Raw genomic sequence first — 20,699 nt, forward strand, 5'->3', positions numbered from 1 at the left:
CAGGTTCTGTCCCCTCTGTCCTGTCACTCGTGTCCCGTTCCCTTGGCTGCAAGAAGGGGAAGGAGCTGCTGCAGCCCAGCACTGCCCCAGGGAGATCCCTGAGGAGCCCTTGGGACCAAACCCCGCGATGCCAGCAGCCCCTGAACCCTGGAATGTCCCCACTGGAGGGACTGGGAGGTGTTTGTCACCCACCCAGGCTCGTGGGTGCTGTGCCAGGCAGAGACGAGCTCTGGGGCACACTGGGTGGTTTTATGGGGTCACTCAGAGCCCTGAAAAGTGGGGGACAGAGCTTGAGGACTGGCTGATTTTATGGGGTCACTCAGAGCTTGAGGAGCCTGGGGCAGCGGGAGCTCCTTTCCCTCTCCTGAGGAAAATGGGAGGAAAGGAAAATTGTGTCATCGCCACCCCAGAGGAAATGAGAACACGGCAGAGACTCTGAGAACTCCTTTAATTGCTGTTAACTGCAAGTCTGTAAAAGGTTTGGAGAAAGTCGTTGTTACAAAACTACCAGCTGTTAGAATTGTTCCTGGTTTGTCACCCCAGCTAGAAAAGGCTCAGGGAGATGCGGAATAGTTCGAGAACAGAGAATATTGCACAACCAACCCAAGGGTTAATTCCACTAAAGAAGGAAAGAAAGTGACACAGATGCTGCACCCTCGAGCTCTGCTGTGGGACCAGCTGGGGCTCACCCCAGCCCCAGGTCCCCACTGGTGTCCCCTGTGTCCCCTGCCCACCACAATCCGAGCCAGGGCAAGGAGAGGCTCTGCTGGACCCAGGGCTTCGGCAGGACAGGGATGCTCCCACCAGGAGTCACCCTAAAGAAGGAAAACCCAACCCCAAACCCCCAAATCTTCCAAGTGCACCTCGTTTAGTTCTGTCCAAACCCAGCAGGAAACCCCCAACCCTGGAAGGGGCAGGACAAAGCAGAAAGTGTCACCCAAAGGCCAGGGAGAGCACTGTCCCCTCGGGATAACTGTGCATGAGCAGCATCTCGTGTTGTGACAGGGAAACTGCCCCAAAAAGGGGCAGGGGGGCTGAAAGAAGGGAAGCAAGCAGTGACAGGGGCTGAAGTGAAGGAACCCAAGTGAGCACAGCAAAGCTCAGGGTGGCTGCGGGGCCTGGCATGGGTAGGACAGAGCTCAGATGGGGACACACAGCCTCAGCCAGCAGGGACCCCCCAATTTGGGAGCCCCTCTCTCCCCAGGCTGGCCAAGCTGAGGTTGAAGTGGTCTTTGGGCCAGGTTGGACCTTTGCAAGGGCTGAAGTGGCCACCAACACAGGGGTTCTGCTCAAAGCTGACCCAAACCACTGCCAGCCCAGCAGGGCTCAGAGTAAGAGCAAGCCACGAGGATTTTGCCTGGAGAATTTAACTAGAAAGACACAAAACCCAGTGCAGGAAGGTGGGGCAGCTGCAAAGAGGGGGAGCAGCAGGCCTGGGCTCCTCTAGGAACTGCTGGAAACTGGAGTTTCCATGAGAAAAAGCTTCCAAGACAAAAAGCCAGGCAGAAGCTCAGGGTTTGGCAGGGGGTTTGGCTCCTTCCAGGGTCAAAGCCACGAGCCAAGTGCCTTTTTGTGCAGCACCTCCAGCCCTCAGCCCCCCCTGGGTGGGAATTGCAGAGCAGTGAGCAGAGCAGGCACAGCCACGTCCAGGAGCCTCTCAGCTGAGGGTTACACGTGCACACACAAGCAGGGAAGGAGCCAGCTGGCAGGCTGGCAGCAGCCAGCACACCTGGCAGGGCTCTGAGTGCCCAGCTGGCCCCAGGGACCCTCACTCTGCCTCCTCCCAACACGGCAGGGTCAGTTTTGGCTTGGCCAGTCTCTAGGACCTGTGGAGAAGTCGGGCTCCTGTGTGCCAGGGACCTCCTGCTTCCTCCTCCTGGATCTGAAGGGGTCACTGGTGTGGCCCCCAGGTTTTTGCAGGAATGGGAACTCCTCCAGGCTGGAGGTGCAACCCCCAGCACAGTCACACACAAAGGAACAGCCGGTCCGAGCTTGGATTCACACTGGATGGTGGAAATGAGCCTGTGACACACACTGCAAGCAGCTGCTTTATTCCCAGTCTTCCCACTCTTCATCTTCCAGCTGCAAACAAGAGGAAATCCATTGCTGAGCTGTTTCTGAGCTGGTTTCAACTGTTTGTTTCTGTAACTCAACAGCTCCTCCTGCCCAGGGCACCGGAGGTATCCTCACACTCCCACACCTTCCCAAGAGGGATTTGCCTGCTCTGTTCCCCTTGGGAAAGCTTCACACTCACCCCAGCAGCACCCCCTGCTCATGCAGCACCACCCCAAGTGTCACCATGGTATTTTCTGAAAAATCCTCTTTGCCCAGGACTTTCTCCTGGGAAGCTGAGAAGCCTCAGAGAGGAATGAGAACAAAAATGATCTGATTGCTGCTTTGGGATGTGGCTTGGACACTGTTTACCAACAGGTGAATGTTTGATTGGTTCCATGGGAATTGTTTTTAATTAATGACCAATCACCATCAGCTGTGTCAGACTCTGAGTCAGTCACAGGTTTTTATTAGTTCTTGGTAAAGTTTCTGATGTCTCCTTTCTCTTTCTTTTGTATAGTTTTAGTATAGAACTCTTCATATAATAAATAAATAAATCAGCCTTCTGAGACCTTGGAGTCAGAGTCTCATCTCTCACCTCATCCTGGGGACCCTCACAAACACCACACCCTGAGGGGCTGGTGATGCTTTAGGGGAGCAGCTTTGCCTCCCCTGACTCACCTCCCCAGACATTTCCACCTTGGACAGAGCCAGCTGCACCTCCTCCTCTGTCATGTCCAGATCAAAGTCCTTTTCCCAGTCCTCGCTGATATCCGTGCTGGAGCCTGGAAGCACAAATGTCCCCACTGAGCCACCAGAGCTGGCCCCAAAGCCCTGGAGTTCCCAGGGCTCAGAGCTACCATGGCCTGCCTGAAGAGGGAAAGCCTCCACATTCCCAGGAACTGAGATGGGATGGGCTGAGCCTGCTCCCCTCACAGCCAGGGCTGGTGCAGAACCAGTGGGAGAGGTGGATGCTGAAAGATTTTCTCCTCTGGCCTGGGAGAACTGGGATGTGTCATGTTCCAGCCACACAGCAAATGCAGGAGATAAGGAATGACAGGAAGGACTGTCACTGTCCCAGCAGGGACACTCCCAGGGATGACAGGCAGAGGGAAGGAATCACCACATCCCCTCCACAGAGCACAGCCTTTCCTGGCAGCCAGGACCAAGGGCTTGTTCTGCTCAGCCAGCAGACCTTTGATTTCCTTCCCTCTCCTCTCCCTCAGCACCATAAACCCAGAGCCCTCCCCCAGGAGCTGCCCCTCCCAGGGGCTCCCAGCCCCACACAAACCTTTCTTGCCGTTGTTGGAGGGGGTGGATTTGCCACTGTCCGAGTTGAGCTCGAAGACTCTCAGATCTGTGGGCCCTTCCTCTCTCAGAGTCTCTGTCCTGCCCTGGCCTTTGCTCTGCAGCTCTCTGAGCTCTGCTCCAGCTGCCAGCTCCGAGGATGCTGCTGATTGCAGGGCAGGTGCAGAAGGCTGAGCAGCTTCTGGGGGCTTTGGCAGGGAGCTCTGCTCTTCCAAGGTGGCCTCCACCAGCCTCTGGGAGAGGTCCACGGCTGGAGCTGCAGTCTGTAGCTGGGTGGCAGGCACAGGGGCAGGGTTTGCAATCTGAGTCACAAGGGACACGCTCTCGCTGCTCTCCGAGGGGCTCTGCTCCACTGGCACCAGCTCTGGGGGCAGCACAGCCCAGCTCTCCCCAGAGGGAACCTTGGCAGCAGCAGGGGGGCTTCCCTCTGAGGTGGGTTCTTTCTGTGCTGCTCCTGGAAATGTGATGTTTGCACAAGGCAGGGGGGACATGCCCAAGAACTCCTCTGTAGGGAGGCAGAAGAGAAGTGAGAGATGTTTCAGCAAGGGCAGCAGCAGCTGGGCTGGGAGCTGGATTTCACAGAATCACAGAATGGCCTGAGCTGGGAGGGACCCACAGGGATCCAACCCCTGGTCCTGTACAACATCCCAACAATCCCACCCTGGGCATCCCTGAGAGCCTTGTCCTGGAGCTGTGCCAGCTTTGGGGCCGTGCCCATTCCCTGGGGAGCCTGGGCAGTGCCCAGCACCCTCAGGGGAAAGAACATTTCCTGAGATCCAACCTCAACCACTCTGACACAGCTCATCCCCTCAGATCCCCCCACTGGTCACAGAGCACAGATCAGAGCTGCCCCTTCACTGCCCACTGTGATCTGTGGCAGTGAGGAGGAGCCACCACCCCATGAAAGCCCCAAACTCTGTCCCACCTTCATCTTCCTCCCAGCCTGGCTCCTCTTGGTGCATGCTCTGCTCTGCTCGCTGCTTCAGAGCCTCCCTCCGGGCTTCATCCTGCAGGAATCCAACACCAGCAGCTGCTCACATGCCCAGCCCCTTTCCTCCCCCAGGCATTTCAGCTTCACTGACTCCAAGGGTCAGCCCAGACCCCTGTTTGCCCAGGAAAAGCCCCCCAGGGCCCCCCCAGCCTGACCCACCTGCTCCAGGCGGTGCAGTTTGTAGAAGTAGCGCTGCCAGAACTCCAAGTGGGAAACAGCCACAGGGACCTGAGAAAAGGAGCAGGGAGAGGGATGAGCCCCTCAGAGGGAGAGCTGTGCCCCTCTCTCCTCCCAAAGCTCACAGCTCCCATTTTATTGCAACCATTTTTCCACAGTTTCCATTCCAGCTGCAGGGCACAAACAGCTCAGGGCTTTCCTGCAGCATTCCCCACGTCAGGAACTGCCCAGGCAGGGCCTCACCATTTTGGTGTAGAGTGCCCTGATGGAAGGGCTGGTGGCCAGCAGCTCTGCAATCTCCCCTTTCTTCTCCTCCAGGCTGAACTGAGCCAGCCAGGCCTCCAGCAGCTCAGCAGGGCCTGTTTGGGACAAGCACAGGGATAACAATCCTGGAGTTTGGGGAGGTTTCACTGGAGAGATGCTGGGGCAAAGGAGGAGGGAGACACAGGGCTCAGAACTCCTCTGCCAGCTCAAGGCCATGTGGCACTAATTAAACCAGGCTAGTAAATTCAGCCTAGGCTGGTCCTTGAGGTAAGAGCCAGATCTGCTCTTCAGCAGCCACGCCAGCCCTGCTGGCCAAAGGCTTCAGGGGATTCCAGCTGGCCCCCAAACCCCCCAGGGGAGCACCCCGGAGCCCCTGACCCCCCCATACCATCGGGCTCGTTGCAGTAGGTGGCTGGGTCGGACTGGAGGCTGTAGAGACGAGCCTGGAGGAGACACACGGGGACAGCTGTGAGGGGAGGGACAGGAGCAGGGCCAGGGGACAGGGCTCAGGGTGCCACACTGACCTTGGCACTGTCGTAGGGCTCGGTGGTACCTGAGGGTGTTGCCATCAGGGTGATCACGTCACAGTCAATGGTCTTGTCTGGAGAGGGAGCGAAGGTGTCCGAGATGACCCCCAGGAAGTCAGACAGGCCCTTCCTCACCTTCTCCGTGGCACCTGAGCCTTCTGCCCTCTTCAAGGGAAAAGGCAGCACAGTGTCAGTAACACCCCAGGATCTCTGGGCAGGATCTGTCCCTTCAGGAAAGGGCTGGGCTGGAAGGGTGAGGTGGGAGGCAGCTGCCTCGGGGGGAACTGAGCTGAGGCTTTGTGGGAGAAGCACAGCCAGGTTTGGGGCTGGCTGGTCTGGGGTGGGGCTGTCCCAGAGCAGCTGTGCAGGGCTGAGGCTCACAGCTCATGTGGAGAGCCCGTGTCACCCTACAGTGACACTGCCAGTGTCCCCCTGCTCAGCACGGTGGAGAGGGAACCACAGGGACCTCCCTGTGCCCCACGAGGGAGTGACAGGACAAGGCAGAATGGCTTGAAGCTGAAGGAAGGTGGGGTTAGATGGGATATTGGGAAGGAATCCTTCCCTGTGAGGGCGCTGGGATGGAATTCCCAGAGAAGCTGTGGCTGTCCCATGCCTGGAATTACCCCAGGCTGGGTTGGACAAGGCTTGGAGCAGCCTGGGATGGTGGAAGGTGTCCCTGCCATGGCAGGGGTGGCACTGGGTGGTGCTGAGGCTCTCCCAGCCCCTACTCACTGCCAGCTTGTCCTTGACCACGCTGGCCGTGGCGGCGATGGTGCAGGCGGTGTCGTGCTGCACCACCTGGGTGAACTCAGCCAGGTCCCTCTTCATGAACTCCAAAGCCTCTGTGGACTGCAAGGAGACAGCAGATGGATTCTCCAGGCTTTTGCTTCCCCAGCAAAGCTGGGATTGCTCCCAGCACGTTACAAAAACTCAGGTGTGAGAGTTTAGCCTGGCTGAGCCCTCACCCCAACCTGAGCAATTGCCTAAGACCAGAATAACCTGAACAACAACAGCATCTGCTCTGCCCAAAACACATTCCAGGAGGTTCTGAAGCCAAAACTAGCAAAAAACACCGGCTGGGAGAAGCCTGGCTTTAAGTTTTGTGTATAATTAACACAAGCAATGCTGTCACAGCAGGAAGTTACACACCACAAAGCCATGCTGGGAGCACAACCCCCCTGCTCAGGGGGTGACCTCCACACCACAGAGCCCAGCATGACCCAGCGCTCGCTCGGCCAGAAGATCCCCAGCAAACCCATCCCAATCCCGCTTTGGGGACACCCTCCCGGGCTGCGGAGGAGCTCCCGGGGCCGGCCCGCAGCCCCGCCCTCCCGCTCCCGGCGGCTCCCGGCAGTTCCCACCGGTTCCCACCTTCTCCTTGACGGCCTGGTAGCTCTGCTGGAGCCAGCTCCGCCACCAGCCGCCATCCTCCCTGCGCGGGACAGGCACGGCGTCAGCGCACGGCCACACACACAGAGCCCGAGCCCAAACCAGGATCCCAGACCCTGATCCCAAACCCCAACCCCAGATCCAGAACCAGATCCAGATCCTATATTATGTTCCCAGGCCCCTGATCCCGACCCTATACATAGATCCCAGACCCCAGATCCCGACTCCAAACCCAGATCCAGACCCCAGACCCAGATTCCATCCCCAGACCCAGATTCCATCCCCAGATCCCGACTCCAAATCCAAATTCAGACCCCAACCCCCGATTCTATCCCCAGGCCCTGATCCTGGATGCCAACCCCAGATCCCAACCCCAGATCCAGACCCCAAGTTCCAACCCTCGGTTCCAACCCTCGATTCCAACCCCAGATTCCATCCCCAGATCCCGGTCCCAGCTCCCACCCCCCAGACCCCGGTCCCGGCCCGGCCCCGCTGCCCGGTCCCCTCTCGCCGCCCCCCGTGCCCACGGGGTCCCTGTCCCGTCCCCGTCCCCTCCCGGTCCCGCCGCACCCCGGCCGTGCCCCGCTCACCCCTCCGCCATCTTGGCGGTGTGACGTCACCAATATTTACCGACCCCTCACCCCGCAGGCCCCGCCCCGGAGCCGTGCCCCTCTGACGTCACTTCCTGTCCCGCCCCGGGGGCGCGGCCCGCGTACGGCGGCCGGGCGGGACCGGGAGCGGGGCCGGGCGGAGGTGAGCGGTGGGTACCGAGCGCTCCCCGGGACGGGCGGGGACGCGTTCCGGGGCATCCCGGTATCGGGCAGGGCGGTGCGGACAGCAGGGAGGGCTCCCGGTACCGGGCGGGACGGTCCTTGGCGCGCCGGGCGATGCCGCCACCGGGAGGTCGGTCCTTGGCGCGGCGGGGGATCCCGGGACCGGGCAGGGTGGCCCTTGGCGCTCTAGGGGATGCCGGTACTGAGAAGGACGGTCCTTTGTGTTCCGGGACATCCGGTGGGTACCGGGCAGGACGGACCCCCGGTACCGGGCGGGACGGTCCTTGGCGGGGTGCGGGACCCCCGGTACCGGGCGGGACGGTCCTTGGAGCAGGGAGGGATTGCGGTAAAGAGCAGGTGGTGATGGCGCGGTGGGCTATCCCGGTACCGTGGCGTTCTAGGGGATGCTGGTACCGGCACCTTGGGGGGATGCGGGACTCCTGGTACCGGGCCCGAACGGAGACGCGGTACCGGGCGGGAAGGGGTGTGGAATCCCCGGTACCGAGCGGGACGCTCCTTGGAGGAGTGCGGAACCCTCAGTACCGGGCGGGACGGACACCAGGGACCGGGCAGGGCAATCCTTGGCGGTGTCTCCGCCTGTCCCGGTGTCCCCGCAGCGCTGGGAGGGGATGGCAGTGCCGGTGTCCCGCTGTCCCGCTGTCCCCTGTCCCGGTGCTGACGCTCGCTCTGTCCCCGCACAGCCATGGAGGTGCAGTCCTACTACACCAAGCTGCTGGGGGAGCTGAACGAGCAGCGCAAGCGGGATTTCTTCTGCGACTGCAGCATCATCGTGGAGGGCAGGATCTTCAAAGCGCACAAGAACATCCTGTTCGCCAACAGCGGCTACTTCCGAGCGCTGCTCATCCACTACATCCAGGACAGCGGGCGCCACAGCACGGCCTCGCTCGACATCGTCACCTCCGAGGCTTTCTCCATCATCCTGGATTTCCTCTACTCGGGGAAGCTGGACCTGTGTGGGGACAATGTCATCGAGGTGATGTCCGCCGCCAGCTACCTGCAGATGACCGACGTGGTCAACTTCTGCAAGAGCTACATCAGGTCCTCGCTGGACATCTGCAGGAAGATGGAGAGGGAGGCCGTGGTGTTCTACCAGGCCGACAGCGGCAGCTCGGCCAGGGAGGGCCCCTCGGTGGGCTCCAAGGGCTCCGCTGCCCCCGCGTCCTCCCTGCAGGAGAAGGTTCCGGAATGCCGGCGGGACCCTCCCTGCGGGGACTGCGGCGGCTGCCACCCTCTGGAGCTGGTGGCCGGGGACCCTCTGAGCGGCGATGGCTGCAGGAGGGTGGAACCCAAGGTGGAGTTTGACCCCGACGAGGCGGAGGCGCCGTTCCCCGCGCCCGCGGCGGCGCTGGAGCCCATGGAAGAGGGGCAGCCCCTGGAGCTGGCCTGCAATAATTTGCACATGAAGCAGTTCCTGGAGGCTCTGCTGCGCAACAGCTCGGCCCCGAGGAAGGAGGACGTGGTGCATCACTTGGTCCGGGGATTTGGGGGTAGGGCTGAGGATGCTGGAGTGGCCGTGAGCTCCATGGTGGACATTCACAGCGACTGGTATGGTGAGGACGCAGGTGAGAGGACTCGGGGGTGCAGGCTGTGCAGGGCATGAGGGAACAGCTTTGTTGGGCTCCTTTTGTTATTCTTGTCCGAGAATATTTTGCTGAATTTCTGGCACGGTGAAATAAACTCTTGTTGTGCACTTTGAAAGCAGCTGTACTTGTTTGTTTGGTGCAGCCCGTGGCAGGTGAGTATTGCTGACTGCTCCCAAATCACCCCCAGACTCCACTTGGGGTGATTCTTCTTTCATAAACAAACTCACTGGGACCTCGTTGAATGTTTTTAAAAAGGATTTTTCCCTCCTGATGGTCATAGAACAATCCAACAGGAGCTGAGCTGCCACAGGAGGGATCTGCTGCAGGACCTGGTGCAGCAGGAGGAGCTCATCCCATCCCAGCTCCTGCTGCTCTGTTTGCAACTTCAGAGGGCAGGAATCAGTTTTATCCAACACTGAGGGATTCCTGCAAGTCCTTTAGGAGCACTGAAAGCTTTCAGCTCTGTGGTGTGGCATAAAAATCTGTGGTATGGCATAAAAATGAGGCTTTTTTCACTTCCCAGCTGCCCCGAGCCCAGCACCAGCTGGAATATCTCAGGAATATTTCCTGGCAGCGCTCTCAGGCACCTGGAGAAGAAGAAAATCATGCCCACATGCATTTGTCCTGATGTGGACAATAAAGATTTGGGCATTTTATCTGGTTTTTCATAAGTGCCTGCTCCAAACAGCCTTGTGAGGACAGGAGGTGGCTCTGACAGACTGTGAGTGCCACAGGTGCTGAGGATGTGACAAATGCCACAGGGCTGGCACTGACTGTAGCCAGCAAATTTATTTTCCTGTCATTTCCAGCTCAAGCTGCCTTTGTGGCTTTAAAGCCAATAAAAGTGACAAATCCTCTCAAGCAGGGCACTGATAAAATCACAACTGCAGGTTTACTCTCAGGGCAGGGCTGTCACCACTCACACTGCTGCTTTTTGATGTGTGCCAAGGCAAGAACATCCAACACACAAATTTCACTCCTCTTTTTCCTCTCTCAACATCTCCAGGCTGTTCATGAGTCATTAAAAGGGAAATGCTTCCAGAGTTTGATAGGGAACATCAGGAGTCCTGACAGAAATGTTGGAGAGAGATGGGGTTTGAGTAGGAGGGAGGGAAAAGAAACCAAACCTTCCATTCCTTCTGTTTCTGTGCTAAACCAGGACTTGGTAGCAGTGAGGAGAGTGGGAGTTTCTCAGCTTTCAGTGGTGCTGCTGCCTCAGCTTCTTCACAAGGCACCAGGAATGAGAAACACAAACTCCTGATAAAAGAATGGTGCACTCAGGTTAAGAGATGAGATAAATATCACTTTTTTTTCAAGTTTCCACCTCTGTTCCAGTCAGAGGAGACTGGAGGGAGAACTGGCACCTGCAGAGCCCTGGAAGCAAGGCAGGACTAAGAACTGGGTTTAAATGAAGCTCTAAATGCCCAGCAGGGATTTGCAATCCCTTGGGAAGCTCCAAGGCTCTCACTCACATCGTTAATACCAGACACACCTTTTTTGATAGTGGGTTGGATCAACCTTAATACAAAGGGTGCTCTGCAGCCTCACCTGCTTGACACACCTGAATCAGGGCCTGGAACAGGGAAAATTAATCCTTTGGCATCACATCTCCACCTTTCTGCTGGAAGGGAAGCTGGTGCTGAAAAACTTGGCAATGCCCACCTTTCTGTAAAATGGGATCTTCAAATTTAATTCTGTTCTTGCACCTGACTCCATAAATCGTGTATTACTTGTGGTTTGGTTTTTGGAACAGTAAAATATTGTCAGGAAATATATTGGAGTCCTTCACCTCGTTTTTCCCAACAGGGAGGGAGTAGAAACAGGGTCATATTTTCATAGCTAAATATGAACATGTCTAAAATGTGCTGTTTCTACCTGCAGTTTGTGTTTAAGGTTTTAGCTTCTGATGCTGTTTAATGCTAAGAGTCATATTTTCATAGCTAAATATGAAAGAACATGGCCAAAATGTGCAATTTCTGCCTGCAGTTTGTGTTTAAGGTTTTAGTTTCTGATGCTAATGGTTTAATAATTTAAAAAAAAGGAAGTGGCTGAGATGGAGCAGAGACCCCACTTGACTAGAAGCAGATTTTTGGTACTTAACTAAAAAGCTTCCTAAAATAAAATGAATGTTTTGCTGTCTTGAACAACAGACAGGCTGATTTTCCAGGGCACTGCAGCTGCATGAATCCTGCAAGGGCCCAGCCGAGGAAGCCCAGGTGAGCAGAGCCCGGGGAGATGCAGACGCAGCTCCCACCTCGGATTTGCAGCGAGCAGCGCGAGGAGCCCGAGCCGCAGCTCAGCAGGTGCCCGAGCTCACGCCCTGTGTGTTCTTGTCCCCAAGGTGACGTGCTGGTGGTGCCCATCAAGCTGCACAAGTGCCCGTTCTGCCCCTACACGGCCAAGCAGAAGGGGATCCTGAAGCGCCACATCCGCTCGCACACCGGGGAGCGGCCGTACCCCTGCGAGACCTGCGGCAAGCGCTTCACCCGCCAGGAGCACCTGCGCAGCCACGCCCTCAGCGTGAGTGCCCCGCCACGCCCAGCTCACCTGCACGGCTCCTCAAGGGCTACAGGGCAGCAGAGGCTCAGGCTGCTGCCTCGGGTTTTGGCTTGTCGGGTCTTTAGTGGGTGGCTCTGGGGGTTGGATTAGGGGATGGTTGTTGAAATTGCAAGGCGACCCCAAATCTGGGAGGTGATTGGCATCTGACTCCAGGGCTTCAGAATGCTGAGCACTGGCCCTATTAAAACTGTATTATGTGACATTCCAGCTATGTTAAAGAGAGATACTACACTATACTGCACTGTACTGTACTGTACTATGCTGCACTATAGGCTATACCATTCTATCCTATACTGGATACTATTCTATACCATACCATTCTATTCTATACTACACCACACTATGCTATATTATTTCATACTATTCTATACCATACCATACCATACTATACTATTACTATACTATACTAAACTGTTACTATACTATTACTATACAATACTATTTAACACTATACTATTCTATACTATGCTACACTACACTATATATTCTACACTAAATTTTCTATTCTATTCTATTCTATTCTATTCTATTCTATTCTATTCTATTCTATTCTATTCCATTCCATTCCATTCCATTCCATTCCATTCCATTCCATTCCATTCCACACTAGATACTATTCTATACCATAGTATTCTATTCTAGACTATACTACACTATGATATACTATTTTATACTATTCTATACCATACCATACCACACCATTCTATTACTATACTATTACTATTTTTATACTATACTGTTCTATACTATGCTGCACTATACTACACTACACTATATACTATTCTATACCATATTATTCTATTCTATATTACACTATGCTATACTATTTTATACTATTCTGTACTATACCATACCATACCATACCATACCACACCATTCTATTACTATACTATTACTATTTTTATACTATACTGTTCTATACTGTGCTACACTATACTACATTACACTATATACTATTCTATACCATATTATTCTATTCTATATTACACTATGCTATACTATTTTATACTATTCTATGCTATTCTATACTATACCATACCATATCATACCACACCATTCTATTACTATACTATTACTATTTTATACTATACTATTCTATACTATGCTACACTATACTACACTACACTATATACTATACCATTCCATTCTATTCCATTCTATACTACACTATATATTATTTTATACTATACCATACTATTCTATTCTATACTACACTATGCTATACTATTTTATACTATTCTATACCATACCATACCATATCATTCTATTACTATACTATTACTATTTTATACTATACTATTCTATACTATATTTTATACTATTCTATGCTATTCTATACCATACCATTCTATTACTATACTATTACTATTTTATACTATACCATACTATTCTATTCTATACCATTCTACACTACACTATATGCTATTCTATAATATATTACACTACACTACACTATATTTTATTCTATTCTAATCTATTCTATTCTATTCTATTCTATTCTATTCTATTCTATTCTATACTATACTATATTACACTACACTACACTATATGCTATTCTATACCATTCTATAATATACTATCTACTATACTATTCTATATCATACTTGCTACTCACTACTGAAAAGCTCGTGACAGTCAGGACACAGCTGTGAGTGACTGACCAAGGAAACAAAACAATCCTCAGCAGAGTGCAAATGACCAAATTCCTTCAGGTAAATAATCCTCCATTGCATTCCACGTGTGCACAAACACGGGAGAGAAGAGTTGGTTTGAGAAGAATTGGTTTGAGAATCTTTCTTTTCTCAGCTTCTCTCTGTTCAGAGGGCAGGTGAATACCACAGATGGGGAGCTCTCTGCACAGAGCAGGAGACAAAACAATTCCTCCTCCAGCTGGGGACCAAGGACAACTGATCCAAATCTCAGCCCGAGAGCACAAACAGCGTGGGCTGGAGAAGGATGGGACTTCTTGGGCTGTAATTGGATAATTAACTCCAATATGCAAATGGAGCAGAACTGATTAAAATGTGAGATCTCATGACCAAGCTCTCTTTTGCTTCCATCCTGGAGCATCCAGGCAGAGCCAGGACTGTGGCTGAGGCACTGCCAGGGTGTGGCACTTCAATAAATCTCTTTATTCCACTTAACCCCATCCAGCCTCTGTTCCAGCTCCTCAAGGCATCACCACAGCACTGGGGTGCTTGGTAAACTGCCAGAGGCGTGCAGTTAGCTTAAAATCATTTTCTTGTATGCTTTTTCATCACATTAGTGAAATGCATATTGATGAGGATTATAGATATTCTAACATTCCTGTGAGTTTACATGTTCAAAAGAATTATTGTCTTACTGCTCATAATAAGATAAGTGGAAATTATGCTAAACAGCCTTCTAGATTTCACAGATTAAAGCTGTGTTCATGTTCTAGCTGTTAGCAGAAGTGAGTACTGACAACCTATTCAGCTACCACAGCTAAGAGAGCTTCTTTACCTTGATATGAACACATCTAATTAGCACTGTACACTGATTAATTAGTGCTCACCAGGTCAAGGCCTGCACAGGCTCCATCCAGCAGTGAAACAGCCCACTGCCATGTCAGATTTATTTGTGACAGATGTTTCTCCTCTCACAAGTGTTTGATATTTCTCCTGGACTGGACAATAAGGATTTGGGTGTTCTCCCAAGCTGTTAGGTTAGATTTTGGGAAGGAATTCTGCCCTGTGAGGGTGGTCAGGTTGTGAATTCCCCTTTCTTGGAAGCATCCCAGGCCAGGCTGGATGGGGCTTGGGACTGTGGAAGGTGTCCATGGTCTGGACAAGCTCTGAGTGCCTTCAAACCCAAACCATTCCATGATTCCTACACCTGGGCAACCCAAGTTTTTTTGTGGCAGAATCACAATGGGGATTCCACTCCCTGTTGAGTCAATCTCTCCAAAGTATCAAATTGCCTTTTCCCCCCAAGTTTCCTCCAACAAGCCCATCATCTGCAAGGGCTGCAGGAGAACCTTCACCAACAGCCTGTCCCAGGGGCGTTTTATCTTCCCAATCTGTTAGGTTAGATTCTGGGAAGGAATTCTGCCCTCTGAGGGTGGTGAAGATGTGGATTCCTCATTCCTGGAATTGTCCCAGGCCAGGCTGGATGGGGCTTGGAGCAGCCTGGAATTGTGGAAGGTGTCCATGGGCTGGACAAGCTCTAAGTGCCTTCCAACCCAAACCATTCCATGATTCTTACACTTGGGTAACCCAAATTTTTTGAGGCAGAATCACGATGAAGATTCCACTCCCTTTCAGCTGAAGTGTGGCTGTTTCCCTTTTGAGGCAATCTCTCCAAAGCATCAAATTGCCTTTTTCCCCCAAGTTTGCTGTTTTCCCTGCAGGTCCATCGCTCCAACAAGCCCATCATCTGCAAGGGCTGCAGGAGAACCTTCACCAACAGCCTGTCCCAGGGGCTGCGGCGCTTCGGGCTCTGTGACAGCTGCACCTGTGTCACCACCACCCACGAGGACTCCCTGCCCATCAACCTCAGCCTGGTGGAAACGGCCTCAGAAGGGCAGGAGAAAGGAGATGCTGACAATGATTGGCCCATCTATGTGGAGTCTGGAGAGGAAAATGACCCAGCTGAGGAGGACGATGGCGATGACAAGCAGGAAATCCACCGGAGTTTGTCGGACAGAGAGACTTTGATGTAGCAGTGAGAGGAGAGGGGGAGCACTGAGAGGTTCCCTGGCAGTGTCTGTGACAGAAAACTGCATCAGTGACACTGTGCTGGTTTTTATGATTCTGGGTTTTAATTCAATGGGGAGGAGAACTGGATTTTTTGATACTTTTTAAGTTTTCAGTGCCGTGCACCAGAAATCTGTGAAGAATCTTCAGTCTGGGCCTTGCAAAGGTTGGACTTGAGCAGTTTCTCTGCCTGCTGGTTTTGGGTTTGCAGGTGGAACACCTCTGGGTTGTTTTGGGAACAGGTTTTTTCAAATTATGAGTCATGGTCCTTAATCCCTGATCTGAAAGGGACACCACCTTTTTCTCTGAAGATGCCATAAAATGTGGTTTACATCTCTTACCTTGGGACTTTTCCAAGCTAATCTGTGATCCTTCTGTCTTAGGACAGAGTTATGTAAATTAACAACCATAAATGTTTGCTGAGACTGGATTTGACCTGGAAACCATGGCAGAAAAACCAGGATAACAAAAAAAAAACCAAACCAAAACAAAACAAAACAAAAAAAACAAAACCAACACACAAAAATATGCTGCTGCTGAAAGGATAGACAGGAAGAATCTATTTTACATAATTAATTGCAGGAATTTAGAGATCAAGCTTTTCTTTCTGAATTTTTACTGCATCTTCCTCTCCTGAGAGTTCAGGCTGTAGATCTTCAGCTTTAATGTCACTCAGAATTCAGTAGTCTTGGCTTAAATATGAAGCACAGATAATGGTGTTTGAGTGGCCAGGACCAAGAGAAACCCCAAATTCTTTCCAGCTTTTTACACTAGGAGTTAAAAGCTGTCAGGCAGGTTCCTTGGGAATTCTGGCTGTGGCAGATGGAATAACCAGACCCACACCTGGTGTAGCTGAGGAGCAGTGAAATATCTGAACCATGCTATAAAACAGCTCTGGATGCCCTCTTGGAATCCTTTTCTTCCTCTTTTCCTGTCATTTCTTTTTGAATTCAGGGATCCTCTCGTGATTTATGTTTGGTGATTTTATCCAATATTTATTTTCTTAAAAATCCTCCACTGTGGACCTCCTGTTTCTTTGCTGGGGCAGCTAAAGCTTTGCAAAGGAGGTGAGATTCTGTCACCTTTCCAGCAGCAAGTTTTTCAGAGCTATCAAAACTCAGGCTGGGAAGCTTTAGAAGAAAACCCAGCACCACCAGAGAGCCTGTTTGCTTAGGGGTGACCTCCTGTTCCCTGACAAAGGGACAAAACTGAACTATACTGTGAAATAAGACTGTTAATGCTTCTTCACTCTGCTCTTCCCAAGTGTTTCACAAAAAGGCAAATTTGAAGAGTCTTTTTGGCTGGAGCAGAATTTTTTTTAAGACAGATTTGGCTGACAAAGAGTGAGCAGTTCCTCCCACTTAGTGCTGTTTCCTGAGGGTTTTGGTGTAAAGATTTTCTACTTGGCAAACCTAAAAAACCCAAGAGCCTTCTGACTGAACCAGGGTTTGTTCTGCATACCTCGTGCTTTTCTTGTACTCCTTGAAAAAGAACAATTCAGCTTCTCCCTCTGCTTCATCCAGCAGTGAAACTGCCCCACTGTCAGGTCAGATTTATTTGTGAGAGGTGATCCTGCTCTCACAAGTGCAGCCAAGGCTTCATTGCCACGCCAGGCAGGATGAGGAAAGAAGAAATAAAGTTCTTATTAAAGAATTCACTTTACTGGTGGCTGCTGCAAAGAGCAGAAGGTGAAGAGACTTCTGGGGTGCTCTGGTCCAAATTGTTGATGAGTGTCACCATGTAATGTGCTGGGTTTGTTTTCTGTCCCTTAATTTGGGTGAGTTTCTGTCATCCCTGTTCCAGGTCAGCTGGAAATTGGAGTTTGTTTGAGCTGGAGCACAGGACAAGACCTTTCCAGACTTCCCTGCTCTGGAGCCCCTGGTTCAGTCAATCTGAGTGAAGGGACATGGAAGGGACAGCTCGTGGAGGTGCCACTTCTGGAGTGGAGCTCCTCTGAAAACCCTGCTGTGCTTTGGGCTCCTTGCTGCTCATGAAAGCCTGAGCAAAATGTGGGGTTTGTAAATCTGGCTGGAATGTTTGGAAAAGCACCTTCCAGCCTGCCAGGGCTTGTCTTTTGGACTGCTGGATTTTTGGTGAGTCCACCCAAACCCACAGGGTGATAGAGGTGATCAAGGAGGGACTTTCTGCCTTGAGAGCCATGGATAAATCTGATTTTTTTTTGGGAGACTGGCTGATGGAAGTGGGGCAGGAATGTAAATAGGGATCCAATTAATATTTAGTGACCAGCTCTGGTCATGAAGATTCCACCTCATTGTAAATATTGGTAGAAGCCACTGGACCTGGAGTAGCAGCTGAGCTGCTTCTGGCTCGTGCTCCACAAGGCTGGGAAGTTCCTGGTGTGGCTGAACTCTGCTGACTGAGCCTGTGGAGACACTTGGAGCAGGGGAAAATGAACCCTTTGGAAGCTGCAGGAATGGCTGCAGAGACCTTTTCCTTCTGTCTTTGGTCTTAGAGGTTGTCCTTGTGTGTTTGTGCCTAGAGAATGGAGCTGTCAGGGGGCCGGGGCGGGCGGGGGGAGGCTTTTCCACAGGGAAACTTCCACCAAACTCGGTGGTTCCTCTTCAATTTGTCATTTTGTGCTGCTTTGTTTTGTTTTTCCGTGGAGTCTTTTCAGCCTTTGGATGTAGAAGAGGATGGAGTTGATTTATCCACATGCTTGTGATAAAGGGTGTTCATGTAAATCCGTTTGCTTGTGCTTCCCACTGCCTTTTCTGGATGTTTTTTCCTGAAATCTTCCATTTGTAGATCCAGCCTCTACAAGCTTTGAGAAAATGATGTTGGCTGTTTAAAAAAAAAAAAACAAAAACAAACCTTCCTGTGGTGCTTGATGAAGAATCAAACCTCATGTTTTTAGGGGAGTTATTTCTAACAGAATCTCTTTCTCAAAGGTTTTTAAAGGCCGTGAAGATGACCTATCTTAAAACTTAGCTGGTTGTACTTGACTTTGTTTAGGAATCCACATTTTCATGTATTTTTGCACAGAAATGCACTGTATTTCACTGAAGGAATACATGCTGCACTGGTGTTTGTGGTGCATTTAACCTCTTGGTGCAAAGCCCTTGTAAATCTTCCAGATGTGGTCGTTGCATTTCCTGATGTTTTGTAAGAGTTTCATAACTGAAGTCCTTTAGTCCAGTAACAATGACAAATTCTTATAAACTGACCCTTATTTGTGGAAGTGACTGAACTATATTTGTGGATCTTGGAGCATTCTGGAGTTTTTTGATTGTCTAGAAAATAAAACTCTCTGAGAGGGTTGCTTTGATTTTTTTTTTACCCTTCAAATGTTGACTGAGTAAACCTGAGAGCGTCTAGATTGAGGCTCACGTTTCAATTTCTGGCATTAAAATGAAATCATTAATATTTCCATTTGATTAATTTGATTTAAAAATCAACATATCAATTTTTGGGGACAGCTAGTTTGCAAGAAAAATCAGGTTTTTGGAAGGAAAGGACTAAAAGGATTCTGTTCACTTAAACCCCAGCCAAGTGAGATTTTAAAAAAATATTTTATTTTATCAACACTGGCTTGCTTTTTTTAACAGTCTTTGTAGTTTTATGTTAATTCATCTTTTAAAACTTCTCATTTTTCTTGCTGGGAAGCAGACACTGATCCCAGCTAGGAGGAGATGCACGTGGGGAGCACAACATCCCAAATATCCTTTCCAGAAAATTTTAAATTATATTGAACATTTGACAAAAAAATCTCGCTGCAAGTAGACAATTCTTCCTTTTTTCCTTTCCCATGAAAGATGTGAGACACTGAAGAGCTCAGAGGGGATGAGGGTGGTTATCTCCACCTGGGTGAAGAGGATTTTTTTGAAAAGGAGGAGGAGAGCAGGGGTCAGAGGGTGTCAGAGAAGTCGGGAATGCTTTGGGGAGGATTGTTTGGGTCCAGCCCTAAGCCATCAAAGTGAGCTGTAGGCAGATGTGGGACATTTGGGTGTTCCTGGAACTGGGTAAGATAAGAGCTTAACGAGGCTTTAATTGTCCTGCTGGAACAGGATTGGGATTTGGGATCCACCAAATCTCTGCTTTTATCAGACCTTGCTGCCAGAGGGAAGATTCCTCCCTGGACTCGGAGTTTAGGACAGGACATTGTGATTTCCTGCTCGTTTTGGAAAAGGAAGAGATCCCCTGGCACTCCCTGGATTTGTCCTCAGAGATTTGAACACGAAGGTGGAGCTCCAGCCCTGGGTGATTCAGCTCTCCTGCTTGGCTCCTTGGGAAAGCTGAGGACAGGAACGGTGACACAAAAGAAGAAAACCCAAATCCAAGCTGGCTGTGATCACATGACAATTGTAATCTCATTCCTAATTAATTTTCGGCTTTGAACAGTTCCTTAAGTTGTTCTAGTGCAGGCTTTTGAGTTTTCCTTGGTGAAAAATATCCCTGGATAATCAAAGTGAGAAGATCACTGAAGGCTGTGATTCAGGAGGAATATTTATTTTGAGGAGAACTGAAATCTTTTAATTGGTGCCACTGTTAATTAAACTATTAGAATATATTACACGATACCAGTATATATTATTACTGTTAATCCTATTTGGTCACCAAACCCAAGGAGAAATGTATGTTCATTTTTCTATGAGCAAGAAAAATGTAATTTTTTTAGTGTGATTATTCTCTGAAGAGCAGACTTTGCACTCTGCAGCTCCTTCACCTCCTTCACACAGCTGCCAAGCACATTCCCTCTGCATAAACCCTCCAAACTGCATCTCAAGTGGAACTTTCACAGCTGAAATGAGCTCTACAATTTAGAAACACAACGTGAAAAAAACCCCTCTCTGATGTCTGGGATTGTTTGGGATGTGCACAACAGGATGGAATCAGCCCCAAGGATGAGCAAACCAAAGTTTGTTCTGTGGCTGCTCCTGGATCCACAGCACAGCAGTGAGCAGGAGGTGCTCTGAGGAAAGCACTTGTAGCACCTTTAAAAATTCTAATTAAGCTACTCCAGATAACACTGAAATTTCCCCCCATATTTTTTAAATTCTCCTGCCTGTTCCTGGCAGAAGGAGAACCCTGGAGCTCCTGTTGACATTGATACAAAGCCCCACTGACAGGAGTGAAAGCACCACCCAGGCAAGTCAAACAGAACAAATACCTCCAGATAATTCTTTTCCAAGGGAAGCTTTCAGCTGATGAAATCATTTGGGCAGAAATGTGGAAAAAAATATGTAGAATGTTGAGCAACAAGGTGTCCCTGCCCATGGTCTTTAAGGTCCCTTCCAGCCCAAACCATCCTGGGATTCTGTGATTCCATGTCAAATAAAAAGAGCTGCTACTTCCTTGGCTTGACAGGCAAAAATAAACTT

At 50.7% G+C, this 20,699-nt stretch overlaps 2 protein-coding genes across 5 annotated transcripts; one reads left to right on the forward strand and one right to left on the reverse strand.

Moving 5' to 3' along the window:
- Positions 1 to 431: 431 nt before the first annotated feature.
- BSDC1 (BSD domain containing 1) lies at positions 432 to 7,351 on the reverse strand. The gene is made up of 11 exons (XM_059868430.1): positions 7,299 to 7,351; positions 6,691 to 6,751; positions 6,052 to 6,168; positions 5,317 to 5,484; positions 5,181 to 5,235; positions 4,772 to 4,887; positions 4,511 to 4,579; positions 4,286 to 4,367; positions 3,344 to 3,865; positions 2,734 to 2,837; positions 432 to 2,082 (listed from the first exon to the last, which is right to left on the reverse strand). Exons 1-11 carry the CDS (start codon positions 7,307 to 7,309, stop codon positions 2,050 to 2,052), a joined length of 1,338 nt encoding a protein of 445 aa, XP_059724413.1. The 5' UTR covers positions 7,310 to 7,351; the 3' UTR covers positions 432 to 2,049.
- Positions 7,345 to 15,849, forward strand: ZBTB8B (zinc finger and BTB domain containing 8B). Of its 4 annotated transcripts, none has more exons than XM_059868424.1 (4): positions 7,345 to 7,461; positions 8,183 to 9,064; positions 11,427 to 11,605; positions 15,015 to 15,849. In XM_059868424.1, the coding sequence occupies exons 2-4, from the start codon at positions 8,185 to 8,187 to the stop codon at positions 15,324 to 15,326; spliced, it is 1,371 nt and encodes a 456-aa protein (XP_059724407.1). In that variant the 5' UTR covers positions 7,345 to 7,461; positions 8,183 to 8,184; the 3' UTR covers positions 15,327 to 15,849. The 4 variants fall into 4 exon arrangements, with proteins under 4 accessions (XP_059724407.1, XP_059724408.1, XP_059724405.1 ...); XM_059868425.1 differs by having other exon boundaries at positions 7,401 to 7,468; XM_059868422.1 differs by lacking the exon at positions 7,345 to 7,461 and adding an exon at positions 7,495 to 7,611.
- Positions 15,850 to 20,699: the final 4,850 nt, after the last annotated feature.

Source organism: Haemorhous mexicanus, chromosome 27 (genome assembly GCF_027477595.1).
Source record: "Haemorhous mexicanus isolate bHaeMex1 chromosome 27, bHaeMex1.pri, whole genome shotgun sequence".
Taxonomy (NCBI): Eukaryota; Metazoa; Chordata; class Aves; order Passeriformes; family Fringillidae; genus Haemorhous; species Haemorhous mexicanus.

Coding starts and splice junctions, on each gene's coding strand:
- BSDC1 (XM_059868430.1), bottom strand. Junction 5,236..5,316: donor AGCCCTACGACAGTGCCAAG/GTCAGTGTGGCA, acceptor TGTCTCCTCCAG/GCTCGTCTCTACAGCCTCCA. Junction 4,580..4,771: donor GGGCACTCTACACCAAAATG/GTGAGGCCCTGC, acceptor TCCTTTTCTCAG/GTCCCTGTGGCTGTTTCCCA.
- ZBTB8B (XM_059868421.1), top strand. CDS start 7,596: ATGCCGCCACCGGGAGGTCGGTCCTTGGCGCGGCGGGGGATCCCGGGA. Junction 9,065..11,426: donor CTGGTATGGTGAGGACGCAG/GTGAGAGGACTC, acceptor CTTGTCCCCAAG/GTGACGTGCTGGTGGTGCCC. Junction 11,606..15,014: donor TGCGCAGCCACGCCCTCAGC/GTGAGTGCCCCG, acceptor TTTTCCCTGCAG/GTCCATCGCTCCAACAAGCC.